Source organism: Sus scrofa, chromosome 9 (assembly GCF_000003025.6).
Source record: "Sus scrofa isolate TJ Tabasco breed Duroc chromosome 9, Sscrofa11.1, whole genome shotgun sequence".
NCBI lineage: Eukaryota > Metazoa > Chordata > Mammalia > Artiodactyla > Suidae > Sus > Sus scrofa.
In genome coordinates this window covers 36,780,837-36,794,285 of record NC_010451.4, presented here as the reverse complement: position 1 = coordinate 36,794,285, position 13,449 = coordinate 36,780,837, and the positions used below count along the sequence as shown (strand labels likewise).

The 13,449-nt window shown below is 35.4% G+C and overlaps 1 protein-coding gene across 5 annotated transcripts in view; it reads left to right on the top strand.

Annotated features, from left to right (window-relative positions):
* C9H11orf65 (chromosome 9 C11orf65 homolog) overlaps positions 1-13,449 on the top strand; it is an 86,500-nt gene that overhangs the window by 61,033 nt on the left and 12,018 nt on the right. For 4 of the 5 annotated variants that reach the window (XM_021062752.1, XM_021062751.1, XM_013979357.2 and 1 more), the window contains 3 exons: positions 3,732-3,785; positions 3,919-4,119; positions 6,250-6,380. In XM_021062752.1, the coding sequence (XP_020918411.1) occupies positions 3,732-3,785; positions 3,919-4,119; positions 6,250-6,380 (386 nt within the window). The remainder of the gene's footprint in view (positions 1-3,731; positions 3,786-3,918; positions 4,120-6,249; positions 6,381-13,449) is intronic. The other variant, XM_013979358.2, reaches the window with a different exon arrangement.

Sequence of the window (13,449 nt, the reverse complement as noted above, 5' to 3'; positions counted from 1 at the left end):
AAATATAATCTCCCATAAACTTAGGAAACAAAGTCATTCCTCAAATACACAACCTACCCCCAACCCTCAATTGAATCTGCAGGTGGTAGAAGGATAAAGAATTAAGCTGGAGTTCCCGTGGTGGCTCAGTGGTTAACAAATCCGACTAGGAACCATGAGGTTGCGTGTTCGATCCCTGGCCTCGCTCAGGGGGTTAAGGATCTGGCATTGCCATGAGCTGTGGTGCAGCTCGGATCCCAAGTTGCTGTGGCTGTCGTGTAGGCCGGCAGCTGTAGCTCCAATGAGACCCCTAGCCTGGGAACCTCCATAAGCCTTGGGTGCAGCCCTAAAAAGGACAAAAAAAAAAAAGAGAGAATTAAGCTGAAGTCTTCCAAAGAGCATAAATGAATCTCCCACAGTCTTTCATGGTTGAAGAGATAGAAACCTTCCAAAATCCATCTGATAAACAGGAAAAAATTAAAAGTGGACACACCAGATAGAGATTACTAAAACTACAATCTAAACTTGACCCAGCTCATTGTTTGATTAGATTGATGTGATCAGGTTCTCTGACTAAAAGAAGGAAAAAATTCATGGAGCTATACATTTAAGATCTGCTTATTTTAGCAGAAGAAAAAAGTGCATATATATATATATATATATATATATATAGTCACATATATAATAAATTTTGTGAATATGCAGATTGAGATTCTGCTATAAAACACATTTTTTCATACTTGAACTATGACACTGTGTGTGTGTGTGTGTGTGTGTGTGTATGCATGTACAGATCTTCCTATCTTGCAGTGGAGTTATGTACTAGTAAACCCATTGTATTGAAAATATTGTAAGTCAAAATTGCATTTAGGAGTTCCCTCGTGGCTCAGTGGGTTAGGGAATCCAGCATTGTCACTACTGTGGTTCTGGCTACAGCTGTGGTACGGGTTTGAACTCTGGCATGGGAACTTTCACATGCCATGGGCATGGCCAAAAAAAAAAAATGCATTTAATATACCTAAACTACCAAACATAGCTTAGCCTAACCTAGCCTATTTTAAATGTGTTCAAAACCCTTACTTTAGCCTTCAGTGGGGCAAAATCATCTAACACAAAGCCTATTTTATAATGAAGTATAGAATATTTCATGTGATTTATTGAATACTAAAAGTAAAAACAAATGGTTGTATGAGTATAGAATGGTTCTGAGTGTACTGGTTGCTTACCCTTGTGATTGTGTGACTAACAGCCAAAGCTCACTGGTGCTGATCAGAATCACAGGACTGATTATCATACAGCATATCACTAGCCCAGGAAAAGACCAAAAGGCAAAATTAATAGTATGGTTTCTACTGAGTGCATATTACTTTTGCGTCATAGTGATGTCAAACCATAAAAATACTATAAGTCAGGGAATGTGTGTGTGTGTGTGTGTGTGTGTGTGTGTGTAATTTTAATCTGGAGAAAATGGACGCCAAACTCATGTCTTTCAGGCTGAGCAATTTAGGATAACATTTATTTTCTCACCTAATTTAATCAGGACACAGGTTTGGGACCAAAACTTTTTTTCTCAGCTTTCGATTTGGTGTAGGGCAATAAAATTTAGAAGACCAAGTATATACAATTCTTACAGTTGTTTTTTGTTTTTTTTGTTTTGTTTTGTTTTGTCTTTTTAGGGCCATTCCCACAGCATAAGGAAGTTCCCAGGCTAGGGGTTTAATTGGAGCTGTAACTGCAGCCTACACCACAGCCACAGCAACATGGGATCCAAGCTGCATCTGTGACCTACACTACAAGTCAACGCCAGATCCTTAACCCACTGAGTAAGGCCAGGGATCAAACCTGAGTCCTCATGGATGCTGGTTGGATTTGTTACTGCTGAGCCATGATGGGAACTGCACAAAATTTTTAAATACATTTTTGATTTAATAAAAGCTAATTTGGAAAGGTCATCTGATGTTAACCGCAGGTTGACCAGTCATGTTTTTTCCTTTGAATTTATCTGAAAGATAATATTTAATATGAAAATTACGTATTTTAGGACTTTTTAAAAACTTCTGTTTTATGAATAAACAAATCACTTGGCTTTTATACTTTTACATTACATAGAAAGGCAACATAGTCTGGTATAATTTTACCAGTTATTATGTAAACAGTTTACTTATTGTGTCTATAAAAAAATAAATCCTAAGACATTTTCTAATTGAAAATTAACTATTTGGTGTCCATTGGGCACATGAAAAATGCTCAGCATCACTAAATATTTGAGAAGTGCAAATCAAAACTACAGGAAGGTATCACCTCACACCAGTCAGACTGGTCATCAGCAAAAAGTCTACAAATAATAAATGCTGATGGGGGTGTGGAGAAAAAGGAACCCTCCTACACTGTTGATGGGAATGTAAATTGGTGCAGCCACTACAGAGAGCAGTATGGAGGTTTCTGTAAAAACAAAAACAGGAGTTCCCATTTTGGCTCAGTGGTTAACGAATCCGACTAAGAACCATGAGGTTGCGGGTTTGATCCCTGGCCTCACTCAGTGGGTTAAGGATCCGGAGTTGCTGTGAGCTGTGGTGTAGATCACAAATGCGGTTTGGATCCCGTGTTGCTGTGGGTGGCTCTGGTGTAGGCCGGTGGCTACAGCTCCATTTAGATCCCTAGCCTGGGAACCTTCATATACTGTAGGTGTGGCCCAAGAAAATACAAAAAGACAAAAAAAAAAAAAAATTAAAAACAAAAAACAGAGCTACCATGTGATCCTGCAATCCCACTCCTGGACATGTATCTGGAAAAGACAAAAATTCTAATTTGAAAAGATAAAAGACAGTGCTCATCACAGCACTATTTACAATAGCCAAGACATGGAAGCAATGTAAATGTCCAACACACAAACAATGAAATATTACTCGGCCATAAAAAAGAATGAACTAGTGCCATTTGCAGCAACATGGATGGACACAAAGCTTATCATACTAAGTAAAGTAACACAGAGAAAGACAAATATCATATGATACCACTTACACGTGAAATCTTGAAAAATGACACAGGTGAAGTTATTTACAAGACAGAAATAGACTCACAGAGAAAAAAAAACTTATGGTTACCAAATGAGAAAGGAGGAGGGATTATAAATTAGGAGTTTGGGGTTAAAATATACATGCTAGTAAATATAAAATAGATAATTAACAAGGAACAATAACCTACTGTGTAGCACAGGGAACTTTACTCAATATCTTACAATAATCTATAAGGGAAAAGAATCTTCAAAATTGTATATAAAATTATTCATATATAATGAAAAATTATATATAGAAATATAAATGTAACTGAATCACTTTGCTGTATACCCAAAACTAACACAGCATCTTTAAGCAACTATACTTAAATTAAAAATAAATAAAACAATGGAGTTCCTCTTGTGGCACAGTAGAAACAAATCCAACGAGTATCCATGAGGATGCAGGTTTGATCCCTGGCCCCACTTAGCGGGTTAAGGATCTGATGTTGCTGTCATGTAGATCGAAGATGCAGCTTGGATCCTGAGTTGCTGTGGCTCTGGCGTAGGCTGGCAGGTATAGCTCTGATTCGACCCCTAGCCTGGGAACTTATGGCCCTAAAAAGCAAAAAAAAATAACCTATTTGAGATTTATTCACTTCATCTATTTCATAAATAATATTTAGCAACTATTTTAACATAATAAAGTGAGAAGTTGTGATATAATGTTGAAGGGTAATACATATTTTTTTCACAGGCAGAACTTCTAGACGCTGCTGCTGGCATTAATGTACGATTCAGATTAGGTGGTGTAAGTATGCATCAATTCTTATTTAGTAATTTTAAAGCACATTTATATGAAATTTAAAAGATGTAATTTTGAAAAACATAAAACCATTTTTGTAATTAAATTACAATAGTCCTTTGACCTTTTCCATCTACAGGTTAAATTTCCACCTGAAATATACTATAAAATTTTCACCCACAGACATATTGAAGATCTGTGTGCTAATAGTCCTAGAGATTACACAAAACTTCCAGCAAAACATACATCTCATATTAAAAATGATAATCTTCAGGAAGAGGATTGTAGTGGCTGGTATCGTCGTATAGAGAACAATGGCTGGAGGCCTGTTTCTGATAGAGTAAGAAAAAAATATTAATCATTTTGAATATTATATGCTTAAAAACTTAGAAATTTTCTTTTGGAAAATTAATTTTTTGGCGTTCCCATTGTGGTGCAGCAGAAACAATTCCAAATAGGAACCATGAGGTTGTGGGTTCGATCCTGGGAATTGCTCAGTGGGTTAATGATCCAGCATTGCCATGAGCTGTGGTGTAGGTTGCACACGCAGCTTGGATCCTGCACTGCTGTGGCTGTGGTGTAGACCAGCAGCTGTAGCTCTGATTTGAACCCTAGCCTGGGAACCTCTACATGTCATGAGTGCTGCCCTAAAAAGCACACAAACACACACAAAAAGTAATTTTTAGATTATTTTTAAAATAGTAAATCCTGCTAATTTAACGGATAAAATTTGTTTAATTAAGTACTCTGGGTTTACTAATATACTTCAAGATACAGCAATTTTTTTTTAAATATTTACTTCTACTTTAGTAATCTGCTGTGAATCTAGGCCATCCTTACATACTCTCTGGCAATTACCCATCTCTGTAACAAAGCACATCTGAAGATGTTGTTGGCTCTATGTTAATCCTTGGATAAGAGGTGGGGGAATAGTATGTCATTTTAAGAATAGTATGAATAGTTTTAAGAATAGTATGTCATTTTATCTTATAAAGCTTGTATCCCACAGAAGATACTAGTGGGAAATCACTTGGATTTCATGGCATTGGAAAATTTAACATGTACTCTTTGAATGAAGAGAATGATTTAAAAAAATTTTTGGCCTCCCAGAATGATTTATTTTTATTTTTATTTTTTGCTTTTTAGAGCCTTACCTATGGCATGTGGAAGTTCCCAGGCTAGGAGTCTAATTGGAGCTACAGCTGCCAGCCTATGCCACAGCAACGCAGGATCCGAGCCGCATCTGCGACCTACACCACAGCTCATGGCAATGCCAGATCCTTGACCCACTGAGCGAGGCCAGGGATCAAACCCTCAACATCACAGTTCCTAGTCGGATTCATTTCCGCCTCACCACGATGGGAATTCCCAGAATGATTTTAAATATACATAGTTGCTAATGTGTAGTTGTGACTTGGGGACTTTTCTATAGACACCTATGTTTAATCTTTTTTGTGGAAATAATTTCTATCTAAGGATATTTGAAAGCTAACATTTAAATAGTTAACACCATCTGGGAGTTTACTGGTGGCCTAGTGGTTAAGGATTTGGTGTTATCACTGCTGTGATGTGGGTTTAATCCCTGGCCCAGAAACTCCTGCATGCCACAGGTGTGCCCCCCCCAAAAAAAGTTAAAGTCATCTGGCTTTATAGCTCTAGATGTTTGTTTGTATGGCCTCAAGTACCTTCATTCCAATCCCCAACCTCTGCTATACAGATTATAGAATGTGGTATATTGAATATGCTAAGTTTGAAAACTGAAAATGATCCAATTCATTCATTCATTCATTCATTTGTTCAGCAAACTTCATTGCATACCAGCCAGGTGTCAGGCATTATACTAGATATTTGGAAGACTATGATAAATAAGTCCCTCCTATCAAATAGTTTGCCTCTTAATTAAGGAGATAGCTAAGTAAATAGGATATTTCAGTAAAGTGCAGTAAATACATGCTTTAATACGGGCAAATTCAGAGTGTTTTGGGAGACAGCAAACTCTCTTCTTTGTTATTTAATGTGTATGTGATAAAGGAGAAGGAAAGAACTGGAAATAGGAAAATAGGCAACCAGTTAGTAAAAAGTGTCAGACAGGGAAAACCACAAAGTCTTGGGACATTAGTGAGATTTCTGTATTCTTGAAAGGTACCTCTATTCCTTGAGGGTTAGTCTTCAACACTTACTCGTCAAGTCTTATGAGAAACTCTTAGAATATGTCTATCCACTTACTCATTTAACAAATACTTATTAAATAGTACCTCAGTACACTAATATTTTGTCAGTTTTTCTATGGCATATGCCTCTTAAGGCTCAATGTGCTATTCACTTAACTAGAAGTTTCTTAAAAGGGTCTATCCTCTCCTCTATTTCTATGTTAGCGTATTTCCTACTGAACACACAGAAGTTCTGTCTGTGGTCAGATAAGCTCACAATCAGTGATTCAATAGTTAAGTCATTTTTCATTTCTCAATAGTTTTGGATGTCTACTGAAAATGTAATGGTGGGAGACAAAAAAGAATGTGAATTCCATTTCTCTAAACTCAAGAGAAGGCAAGATATGGAAAAGAAAAGAAAAATTAGAAAAATAGAATGGATGAGGCAAATGTAAGTTGATTACTTAATTTTACTAAAGAAGTATACAGGAATTTAAAAAAAAATTTCTATCACTACTAAAATAACTACATGGTATTTTAAAAATAAGATGAAAGATTAGAGTTATATTTTTAAAAATACATAGAAAATATTTAATAAATGCCTGTTATGTGCTAGACACTGTTAATCTCTGGGATATAATGGAAAAAGACAGGTTCTCTTTGGCTTCAAGAAAATCACAGTGTATTGGAACATCAGATATGAAAATAAGCAACTCATCTTATATATGAGATAACTTTAATTTGACCCTCTAGACCCATTCCATACCATTCTCAATGTTTCTTTCTCCCCTAAAGAAACTGACGTGTATGAATTATACTAAAAGTCATTCTGGACCTATCTAACAAATATTAAAAGCAAGTTACAAAAGAATCACATTGCTTCCAAGTTTACTTGACTGTATATAAAAACAGAGCCCCCAACTATTTAAAGGAATACCAAAACCTCCAGCACTCAAAAATCATATAAAATTCACAATGTGTGCCATATAGTAATCAATTACCAGGTGTGCAAAGAAGCTGGAAAATAGATGTGTGAGATGAAAACAATAATATCAAGAGATTCACCAAAAATATCTTTTAAAAATTAAAATCAGAGAAAACTTGAGACAGATAAAAGCTGAGTTTTATCACCATGAACATACTGGCAGTATAATAAATGTTAAAAGGAAGTCCTTAGGCAGAAGAAAAGTAGTTCTAGGTAAAAATCTAGATTCATGCAAGTTATAAAAAATACTAAAAACGGTAACTGTAAAAAAAATCACTTTTCTTTTTACTATTTAAATCTCTTTAAAAATTAACTGCCAAACTGTACACTTAAAAATAAAGATGATGAATTTTATGTTTTTACCACAATTTTTAAAATAATAGATACTAAGTTTTTATATTACAAAGTAATGAGTTAATATTGATATTGCCAATCAAGTTATACTTAAGTTCTTGATTCCACAATTATATTCTTTTTATATCGAAAATCTTCATCAAAATATAATTGTTTATTTCTTCTGACATTATAAGTCAGTAGGTCCAAGAATAATAATATATCAACATACAGGAGTTCCTGTTGTGGCTCAGTGGTTAACGAATCCAACTAGGAACCATGAGGTTGCGGGTTCGATCCCTGGCCTTGCTCAGTGGGTTAAGGATCTGGCGTTGCCGTGAGCTGTGGTGTAGGTTGCAGACGCAGCTCAGATCCCGCGTTGCTATGGCTCTGGCGTAGGCCGGTGGCTACAGCTCCGATTAGACCCCTAGCCTGGGAACCTCCATATGCTGTGGGAGCTGCCCAAGAAAAGGCAAAAAGACAAAAAAAAAAAAAAATATATATATATATATATATATATATATATATATATATCAACATATACATTCAATTACAGAATAAAGTTCAAAAACATTTTAAGGTAATTTACTATATAAAGAAGAAACAATGACAATATATTATGGTATTTATAAATTTATAACAGTACAGAAGTAAATATATGATGACAATGCCACAAAAGTTTTGGGAGAGATGAAATGGACCTACTCTGGAAAGTCCTTACACTACGCATCAAGTAGCATAATATTGCATTATGGACCATGATAGTTAAATATGTATAGTACAAACCTGTCAACTGAAAAAAAAAAATGCACAACTGAGAGTTGTCAGTTGAGTTTTATTTGGAGCAAAATGAGGACTGTATCCCAGGAGACAGCATTTCAGATAACTCTGAGAATCGCTCCAGAGAAGTAGAGGGGAAGGTCAGTATACATGTGATTTTGGTGAGCGGGGGGTACATGCAGTTAAGCTCACATTTTTGTAGAAGGTTACTGCTAGTCATGAGAAGCAGATGTCACTATAAAGGATTTTAGTGCTTTTTTTTTTTTTTTTTAGATATGAGGATATATAAGAATTGAGTTCATAAAATCTTCTGAAAATATCTAACTGTCTGAAGACCTGTTCTGCCAGTTTTGCCCAGAGCATAGAGTGTTGATTCTCCTGATCTCCATCCTGAACTCCTTTCATAATGTATTGAAGGTCAGCAATCTTAGCAGCTTGTGATTTAATCTTTATAGAGACAAATAACAAGTGCTAATTATTAGTTGGCAAACCCTAAAGCAACCATAAAATCAACAACAACAAAAATATGTAAACCTAATAAGCTAATATTGGAGATAAAATGGAATCATAACAAACAATCCATCCAAGAGAAGGCTGAAAAAAGAGGAAAGGAAACAAAGAATAGACAGGACAATTAAAACTGAATAGCATGATGTAGATTAAAGCCGACCATATCAATAATCATATTAAATAAAAATGGTCTAAGCATCCCAAATAAAGGCAGAGACTGACAGATTATTTAAGAAAGCAAGACCCAAGTATATTTTATGTATAAGAACTAATAATATAAATAGGTTAAAAGCAAAATCATGGAAGAGAACTATGCTAATAGTAATCAAAAGAAAGCTGGAGTGATTATATTAATATCAAACAGATAAATTATCAAGAGGACATAATCATAAATGCTTGTTTACCTAATAACAGAGCTTCAAAGTACATGAGCCGGGAGTTCCCCTTGTGGCTTCAAAATACATGAAATGGGAGTTCCCCTTTTGTCTCAGTGGTAACAAACCTGATTGCCAACCATGAGGATGCAGGTTTGATCCCTGGCCTCAGTCAGTAGGTTAAATAGAGCTGTGGTATAGGTTGTATACGCAGCTTGGATCCTGCATTGCTATGGCTGTGGCATAGGCTGACAGCTGCAGCTCTGATAGAGCCCCTAACTTGGGAACTTACATATGCTGCAGGTGTGACCCTAAGAAACAAAAGAAAATGAAACATGAAACAAAAATTAATAACACTGAAAGGAGAAATAGACAAATCCAAAATTGTAATCAGAGATTTCAAAATGCTTTTTTTAAGTAATTGACAAATTACTAAAATGAACAGTGAATTAATAAAGATATAGAAGACTTGAGCAACATTATCAACAACTTGACATAATTGGCATTTATAGACTGCATCCAACAACAGAAAACATTCAAGTGCGCATGAAACACCAAGATTCACCACATTCTAGGCCATAAAACAAATACCCATAAATTTAAATGAATTAATCATACAGAGGGAGTTCTCTGATCATGATGGAATTAGAAAGAAATTTAAAACAATAAAATAACAAAAAACTTCTGGAAAACATCCAGATACTTGGATAGTAAATAGCACACCCCTAGATAATCCATGAGTCAAAGAAGTCATAAGAGGAACTTGAAAATATTTTGATTTAATAAAAATGAAAGTAAACATTAAAATTTGAGGACACAGCTAAAGAATTACTTACTGGGAAATTTACAGCATTTCCTGTGAGATTTGTATTATCAGATATAAAAACACACAAGGCTTATAAGAAAAAAAAATACATATTGCAAGAAAATACCCAGTATGTCATGAACATAGATTCATGATAACAAAATGATAATAAATAACATCATAAACAAATAGAGTTTAATCCCAAGAATACAGGATTGGCTTAATATTTGGAAACCAAACAGTGCAGTTCACCATATTGGCAACCTTAAAAAGAAAACTGGATATGATCATCTCAAATGATGCAAAAACACAATGCAAAATGATGCAAAAAAGTACAACTACTGTTTGTAGTCAAAAAACTCTAGGAATAGATGAGGACCTCCTCAACTTAATGAAATGCCTGCAGTCAACATGATACTTAATGGTGAATGGCTAAATGCTTTCTAAAATCAAGAACAAGGCAAAGATATTTGCACTCACCATTTCTTTACAGCATTGCCCTGGAGGCCCTAGACAGTGGGATAAAGGTGGTGAGGTGGTGGTGGTGGGGAAGATACTGAGGTTAGAAAGGAAACACTGAAACTATCTTTATTCACAGTTGGCATAATCATCTAGGTACACAATTCTAAGGAATCTATTAAAAGCTACTGGAACTAGTAGGTGAGTTTATTAAGGTTGTAAGATACAGAAACCAATTGTATTGCAATATTCTAGCTGCAAAAAATTGAAAATTAAGATTAAAAATACAACATTTTACATAGCATCAGAAAATATGAAATACCGAGGCATAAACTGAAAGAAAAATCTACATGATGTGTACACTAAAAATTAATAAACATTGCTAATAAAACTTAAGCCCTAAATAAATGAAGAGCTATAACATACTTATGGGGAGTTCCCATCATGGCTCAGTGGTTAACGAACCCTACTAGCATCCATGAGGAAGCGGGTTCAATCCTTGGCCTCGCTCAGTGGGTTAAGTATCTGGTGTTGCCTTGAGCTGTGGTGTAGGTCACAGACGTGGCTGGGATCCTACTTTGCTGTGGCTGTGGTGTAGGCTGGCAGCTGTAGCTCCAATTGGACCCGTAGCCTGGGGGACTTCATATGCCATGGGTGTGGCCCTAAAAAGACAAAAAATAAAATAAAATAAAATAAAAGATATTTATGGACCAGAAGACTCAATATTTTTAAGATGTCGTTTGTCTCCAAATTGATGTATATAGTCAATGTAATCATATTCAAAACTTCCAACAGGAAAAAAAAGGAGTTCCCATTGTGGTTCAGCAGAAGTGAATCTGACTAGCATCCATGAGAACGCAGGTTTGATCCTGGGCCTTGCTCAGTGGGTTAAGGATCTGGCATTGCCATGAGCTGTGGTGCAGGTTGCAGATGCGGCTCAGACCCCATGTTGCTGTGGCTGCGGTGTAGGCGGGCAGCTGCAGCTCTGATTCGACCCCTAGGAAACACCCAAAAGACGGCCAGTGTGTATTTTTCTGGAAATTGACAAGTTGATTTGAAAATTTATATGTAAGTGCAAGGGAACTAGAATAGTCAAAATAATTTTGGAAAAACCTGGAAACTAACATTACCTGATTTTAAAACTTATTAAAAAGCGACTGTAATCAAGACATTGTGGTATTGGCATTAAGATAGACATACAAATCAAAGGAACAAAATAAGGAGTTGAGAAATAGACCCACACATATGTTGTTAATTGAATTTCAATGCAGATATCAAAGCAGTTTAATTGGAAAATTGTGTCTTTTTCAACAAATTGGATACTCAAATGCAGAGAAATGAATCTTGACCTTTATCTCACGTCATATATAAAATTAATTTGAAAAAGATCATAGGTCTGCATATGAGTTAACACCATGGCTCATACAACTCAATAACAAAAAAACACACCCAGTCAAAAAATAGGCAGAAAACCTAAACAGTCATTTCTCCAAAGAAGACATACAAATGGCCCACAGGCACATGAAAATATGTTCAACATCACTAATTAAAGAAATGCAAATCAAAACTGCAATGAGGTATCACCTCACATCAGTCAGAATGATCATCAGCAAAAAGTCTACAAATAATAAATACTAGAGAGGGTGTGGAGAAAAGGGACCTTCCTTCACTGTTGATTAGAATGTAAATTAATGCAGCCACTATGGAAAAGTATGGAGATTGCTTAAAAAGCTAAACATAGAACTACTGTATGATCCAGCAGCCCCACTCCTCCTGGACATGTATCCAGCAGAGATGAAGGTGATAATTAAAAAAGATACATGCACCCCAGTGTTCACAGCAACACTTTTACAATAGCCAAGACGTGGAAACAACCCACGTGCCCATCAACAGATGATTGGTTTAAGGAGATGTGATATATATCTATATATATATACCTTCAGAATATTAGCCATAAAAAAGAATGAAATAGTGCTATTTGCAGCAACATGGATGAATGCCTAAAGAATATCACACTAATATCATACTAAATGAAGTGAGTCAGAGAAAAGATCAGTATTACATGATATCACTAACGTGGAATCTAAAAAATAATACAGTCTATATACAAAATTGAAATAGACTCACAGACATAGAAAACAAATTTATGGTTACCAAAAGGGAAATGTATGGAGGAACAATTTAGGAATATGAGATTAACAGATGCAAACTACTATACATTAAATACATAAGTACAAGTATTTACTGTATAATAGGGAACAGTATTCAATGTCTTATTATATGTTGAGGTAGGTTCCCTCTGTGTACTTTCTGAATGGTTTTGATCAGAAATCGGTGTTGGATTTTGTCAAAGGCTTTTTCTGCATCTATTGAGAGGATCGTATGGTTTTATTCTTCAGTTTGTTAATGTGGTATATCACATTAATTTGTGGATTTTGAAGAATTCTTGCATCTCTGGAAAAATCCCACTTGTACACACAGTCCTTTTACTGTATTGTTGGATTCGGTTTGCTAGTATTTTGTTGAGGATTTTTGCATCGATGTTCATCAGTGAAATTGGCCTGTAATTTTCTTTTTTTGAGGTATCTTTGTCTGGTTTTGGTATCAGAGTGATGGTGGCCTCATAGAATGAGTTTGGGAGTGTTCCTTCCTCTGCAATTTTTTGGAATAGTTTCAGAAGGATAGATGTTAGTTCTTCTCTAAATATTGTGAAGCCATCTGGTCCTGGACTTGTGTTTGTAGGAAGTTTTTAAATCACAGTTTCAATTTCAGTACTTGTGATTGGTCCATTCATCTTTTCTATTTCATCTTAGTTTAGTCTTGCAAGATTGTACTTTTCTAAGAATTTGTCCACTTCTTCTAAGTTTTCTTTTTTATTGGCATATAGTTGCATGTAGTAGTCTCTTATGATCTTTCATATTTCTGTGATGTCCATTGTAACTTCCTTTTTCATTTCTAATTTTATTGCTTTGAGCCTCGCTCTTTTTTGCTTGATAAGTCTGGCTAAGGGTTTATCAATTTGATTGATCTTTTCAAAGAACCAGCTTTTTTAGTTTCATTGATCTTTTCTAGGGTTTTCTTCATTTCTGTTTCTTTTCATCTGATCTTTATGATTGCTTTCCTTCTGCTAACTTTATTTAGGTCTTGTCTGTTCTCTCTCTAGCTGCTTTAAAGTTAGGTTGTTTATTTGAGCTTTTTCTTATTTCCTGAGATAGGCTTGTATTGCTGTAAACTTCCTGCTTAGAACAGCTTTTGCTGCATCCCATAGGTTTTG